The sequence below is a fragment of the Vigna unguiculata genome, chromosome 5 (genome assembly GCF_004118075.2).
Source record: "Vigna unguiculata cultivar IT97K-499-35 chromosome 5, ASM411807v1, whole genome shotgun sequence".
NCBI classification, from domain to species: domain Eukaryota; kingdom Viridiplantae; phylum Streptophyta; class Magnoliopsida; order Fabales; family Fabaceae; genus Vigna; species Vigna unguiculata.
In genome coordinates this window covers 3,786,504-3,792,430 of record NC_040283.1, presented here as the reverse complement: position 1 = coordinate 3,792,430, position 5,927 = coordinate 3,786,504, and the positions used below count along the sequence as shown (strand labels likewise).

Below are 5,927 nucleotides of genomic sequence, written 5' to 3'. Positions count from 1 at the left end.
TCCTTTTATCTATATTGCATCAAGCATTTTATTTAACATTTTCATTTTTCTGTGCCTCTCTTTTTTTCATAACTTTATTACTTTTTTCCATAATAATACAATCAACATCCACCTTTTTTACAAATGAACTAAACAGAATCATATTTGGCACCAAAAAAGATTTTACTCCCATAAACTAAACCTGTAAAACTCAACCATCAGGCATCAACTTATTCATTCTCAGTTGTATGCAACACCTACAACCCTCAGCAAGTGTTGTTCATTACTCGAGCCAAGTAAAAGGAACAAATAAATAAGTATATATGCATATATCTCCCATTCACAATAGTCTTAAGTCAGATTTCAGCTCTCACCTTCTACACACCAACACTACCTCACACCAATGTCAGGTAAAATGCACCAAACATTATTTAGTGGTTTTAAGGTCAGTTGTTTCATTCATGTCACAAAATTGCAGAATGTGATCTAGTTCTGCTGTCAATATCATGCCACCGGATAGCCTCAATTCTTGTCAATATATAAAAAAATCGTGTATTGGTGCTTTACACTCGCAATATTTACATTTCCTACTGAAAAGGTACATGAATTCACCCATCAGGTTAACTAAATAGAGGAAAAAAAAAACTGAGGCAAGTGGCAAGTGACACAATGTCAAGAAACCACTGCTGTTAGCAGTAGGTTTTTGTCATGCACACTGTTTTGTTCGGAAATTTTCATCAGACATCATTGAACTGATCAAAGTTTGAAGCCTTTTAGAACCTGGGCCAGGCTTAAGGACAGTAGTATCACCAACTACAGAACAAGGATCGCTCCCATTCTCCCTGCTTCCTGTGCACCAGCCACCAGGAACAACCATTCCAGGTCCTCTAGACAAAAGCTCTGCATCGATTTTATCCAATACTGGATCGTCTCCGTGGAACTTCCTCGCGAAGGGGGCGTTGCTGTCAACCATTCTTTTCATGTAATCGGTAGAAAGGTAGTGGGGATGTTGCCTGGGAGGATTGTCCCAAGAAATGAAGTGAAGATCACTATTAACAGTTGTGTTCTTGAACTCTTGAGCATTACAAATGACAGTGTGGAAGTACCCTTCAGGGGAAGATACGAAATTTGTGTAGTACATGAGAGCCGTACGAGGTAGGTTGTCCCATCCCCATATGCAGTAATCAATGAAAGATCTTGATAGTACCATCCAAGCCGAACCTAACATGAGGGAAAAATCTTAATTAATCACAGTAATTCCAAACCAAAAACCTTGCTTCTGATGAAGAAAACCCCGACTCCGAAGCAAGTTATAAACTATAACCCATAAGTATGAAACAGCAACCCACAAGCTAGAACATATAAATGAATGCACAGTCACAATTTCGCTGCAATTCTTGTCATTATAGAACATTGCAAACAAATGCAGCAACAATTATGATCACATTGTGATTGCAAAGAGTACAAAAAATTTGACGTCATGGCCAGATGCAGGTCATTTTATGAAATGTTGGCAACCCAGATAAAATCCAGAGAACAAAAGTAGACATAAGAAATGGATGAACACCTGTGAAAAGTTTGAAGGCCGTTGGTTTACTTCTCCTCTGCGTTATCCAAAACACATCTTGCTTCTTAGTCATATACAACCCGGGATCGATAATTATAGGCCTTGCTCGTTGATGACTACAAATAAGTATAACAATGCTTTAAAATAAAACGCATTCATAGAGTTTCACATGAAAAACAATTTATTATTAAAAATATACTTAATTGGAGTTTCAGTTTCTGAAATATGTGATTGTGCTATGTGTGTCTCCAATTACCGCGTGGTGTCTTTCATGTTATCTCTCATTCACAGCCAGGTTCTTCTATCCTCATTCCATCCAACCGAGATAAAAGTATAACTTAAGCAAATGGAATCTAACATCTATGCAGTAGGTAAAAAATAGTAGTTTGTAATCGGATGAAAATGTTTAAATCATCTCACCACAAAATATTTACTCCGGTAAATAAAAGAAATTCTGAGTAAAAGGAACTCATTGATGCAATAAGAACTTGAAAGTTCAAAATGTACATTCACACTACTTCATACTAAATATGTAGTTAAGTATTAGAAAAGATGTTTAATTACTCATTTAGTTTCTATAATTAAAAAGAAATCTCTTGATCCCTACACTTAAAAAATCCCTTTTAGAATAATGAATCAGGAGTTCTAATTTACAAGGATTTTATAATTCTAAGTTCTGCTACTTTAACTTCAGCTTATACAGGTGAATGCGTATAATAGAATGTGAAAGGATTAAAAATTGTATGTGTATGAACTAAAAACGAATGTTTTTTTAGTATACGTACTAAAAAACAAGACATTTTCTAACTGTACTCGGCAAATTAATAAAAAAAGGGGGAGAATGCATTTAGATAAGTACACTCACTCTTTCCACCCAATGTCACTTGTATGATCAATGAAATTAAGATCGCGTGGCAATTGCGACAACGCGTGCAGCAGATCTACCCCATAAAAACAAAAAACTATTCGGTTAAAAGGAGAAGAAGAAGAAGCATACCAGAAATAGAAAGAGTTTGAAGTGACGAACCGTCTTGGGTAACGAGGGGGTAATCGGAGGCGCTGAGGTTGATGAACCAATCCCAGTAATGGGAGTCGGAGAGTGCGATGGCGGCAGCGTGGAGGGTGTTGGCGACCATGGTGGGGCCGCGGTAGGTGATGAGGTTGGCTTTGGAGATAAGGCGGACGTTGCGGAAGTGTCGGAAGGTGGGGTGGCGTTCGATGTGCGCGGCGAGGAGGTGGCGTTCCTCGGGGGAGGAATGGCGGTCGAGGTGGATGATGTAGCGGTTGCGGGGATGGTAGAGGGCGGATAGGGCGCGGAGGAGGGCAGGGGCGTCGCCGGCGGAGGCGGAGATGAGGTAGGCGAGGACGGGGGGAAGAGGGGATGGGGGAGGGAGTGGGAGAGCGTGAAGCTTGGACTCGACGAAGGGGGATGGGACGGAGATGACGGCGGAGAGGGGGAAGGGGAAGATGAGGGTGGCGTCGGGGGAGGTTAGTCTGAGGGCGAAGAGGAGGAGGGAGATGAGGGAGATGAAGGAGGCGATGGTGATTACTGGGACAATGTACTTTCGTTGTTGTTGATGATGTTGTTGATGTTGTTGATGGTGGTGGTAATAATGCTTTAGTTTCTTCATTGTTTGGGTTTGGGAATTTTGATGCCTATGTCACAGATTACTGAACAGAGTCTGAGAAGAAAGAAGAAGGAAGAGGGAAGAGAAGAAACAAATGTTGGTGAGTGATGAGAGAGGGTGAGTCACCACCACCTTCACTCGATCACGATGATGGTAGATGGACAAGTTGGATTGGATGATAGTAACTTGTTTATTGCTGTTTTAAATTTTAAAAATAAAATAATTTAATATTAAATACATTGAAATAATATTAAAGAAAATTGTCTCACCTTTTTTTATTTTTGGACAGAAAAATTACACCTATTTTCTTTTATTCCTTAGATTATCGCATTATGGATGAGAAGTGTCTGATTTTTCTCTATAATATATAAAAAAAAGGCGTGTGGTTTGAAAAGTCGTTAAGTTCTAGCTATTTTTTTATGTTCATAATTAATAAAGAAAGAAAATGAAAAATAAAGAATCAAAATTAATGAAAATACGATAAATAATATTATCAAAATAAAGATAAAAAATAATGGAATAATAATAATAATAATATGAAGAGAAGTGGGAATTAGGCTAATAACAACATACTAATTGGGTATGTTAATTATTCATCAACTATTTTGTTTCAAGAATAAAGTTAAGCATAAACTTAAGCTATGTATTTAAAATCGTTTTAACTCAATATAATGTTTTTTTATATTAATTTATTTAAAAATGAAATTTTAAAATAGGTATATATTAATAAGACATAAGAGATGTAATAGGGTAAGAAGTCAAAAAATAAAATAAGGTTGAAAGAAAATAATAATAAGTTCTGAAATAAAATGGAAAGAAAAACATGAGAAATTGTTCATTACATAATTTATCGTCCACTGTTTCACGAGATGAGCTGCTCACGTGGATAAATTAGGGATAAATAATGCGAAGTGTGAATTTTACATATTCTATATATTTGGAAACCATTTTATAAAGCAAAACACTATTCTCGTCATTTCCGAGATAAAAAGAAAAACAGAATGCAAATTCCTTTTTTTTTTTCTTCAGGTTGATAAAAAAATGATTAAATATAAAAGAATATAAAACAAATTACTTGCTTTATTCATAAACGTCTTCTTTTGGTTTCACTTTAATTCAGAACAAAATTATTCAATAGTTTAGTGAAACATGAAAAAGCCTATTCCATATTATTTATTCTAAATAAATTAAAAAAAATCCTTTTCTATCATTTAAATTTCTTATTATTTATTGTGATTATATAAATTTATTCAGATTTGTATGATAGTTTTCTCTTTCTCCATAGAGAAAAAAATGTGACAACATAACTATAGTAGAGTACACACTCTAAGTATCTTTTGCTATCTAGGTGTCACCTTTTGTAGGTGATCGATCAATTGGGGTCGATGATTTCAACTTCTAAGAAGGGGTAGGGTTAGGTGAATGTGAAGTGGATAGTTACATTTTTTTTACCATTATTTTCCTACACATAACTACATTTTTTATTTCTGTAAATTACTTTTTAATTAATTATAATTATTTTTAGTAAACAATTCACGTTAAGTTGATTTGTCGTTTGATATCTAAAACAAAATTAATATAATTTATAAAAATTATATCTATTTATTTTAAAATTTAATTTGTATCAAAATTTTAAATATAAATAAATTTTAATTTTATATTAAATTTTAAATATTAAAAACATATTTTATCCTTAATTTTATTTTTCATCAGAACCTAATGTATTAAATGAAAAAGACGATTAATCATTTTATATAAAATTGTCGTCATCTATTCTATATTTTTAATTAAGAATTCACTCTTACTATTATTTGCACTGATTAACGTCAATTCTACAAATTACACAACATCAGTTATACAGCAGTTGTTGAAAGAAAAATAATTGGAAGTCCTAATTTTCATCTTTATATACTTGTACTAATATAGGATACTATTTTTTTTTTAAGAAGGAAATTCTTATCATTTAAATATATACACTCTTCTATTTCTTATAATGTGAGGTTTAAATTTTGATTACACAAACCAGTAAAACTATTAATTTTGTGATTTTATCCTCATGGTTTCGGCACATTTTTTACACAGAAGAATGATATATTAATTTTGTTTCAATAAATCATTGTTTTCTCATTTGAATTAAAATAAGTAGAGGTATATATGATTGATATAGAACGATAATTACTGTAATTTCAATATAAAAATCTATAATTAAAAGGATCAGAGGAGTGTGTATTAACAAATAACAGAATAAAATTATATTATAATTAAGTTATAACTCGAAATAATTATTTAAAACAAAATAATATGAATATAAATTATCTTTCATAAAACAAATTGCATGATTTCTTGTTTTTCGTTTTTCTTTATTCTAAAAACAATCTTTATATATAAGTTTGGACAGGGCTTAGGTTAAGAAAACCTAATTGTTAACTTTTTTTAGAGAAATATAGGGCAACAATCCAATTTGGTGCCACTAAAAATATAAAACAAAATCGAATTACTTGATAGTTGATGATTTTTAAAGCTGAAGCCATCGAAAATAGTCGATAATTAGTTTTTATATCTCCATGGTGGTTGAGTTAGTGATGGTAATGAAAACTTATTTTTTTAGAACCACTCGTTTAGTTTTGCACTCTAATTTTACCCGTAAAACTCCATCATTCATAATGAACATGCAAAACGAAACATCCTAAAAGTCCCTCCTTTTAATCTCCATCATCACTTTTTCTATGCCAAAACCTATGAGAAAGTAGCAA

At 33.0% G+C, this 5,927-nt stretch overlaps 1 protein-coding gene across 1 annotated transcript; it reads right to left on the bottom strand.

Annotated features, from left to right (window-relative positions):
• Positions 1–496: 496 nt before the first annotated feature.
• On the bottom strand, positions 497–3,332 carry LOC114183762 (beta-glucuronosyltransferase GlcAT14A-like). The gene is made up of 4 exons (XM_028070889.1): positions 2,574–3,332; positions 2,412–2,487; positions 1,547–1,662; positions 497–1,200 (listed from the first exon to the last, which is right to left on the bottom strand). The coding sequence occupies exons 1-4, from the start codon at positions 3,175–3,177 to the stop codon at positions 686–688; spliced, it is 1,311 nt and encodes a 436-aa protein (XP_027926690.1). The 5' UTR covers positions 3,178–3,332; the 3' UTR covers positions 497–685.
• Between the last annotated feature and the right edge of the window lie 2,595 nt (positions 3,333–5,927).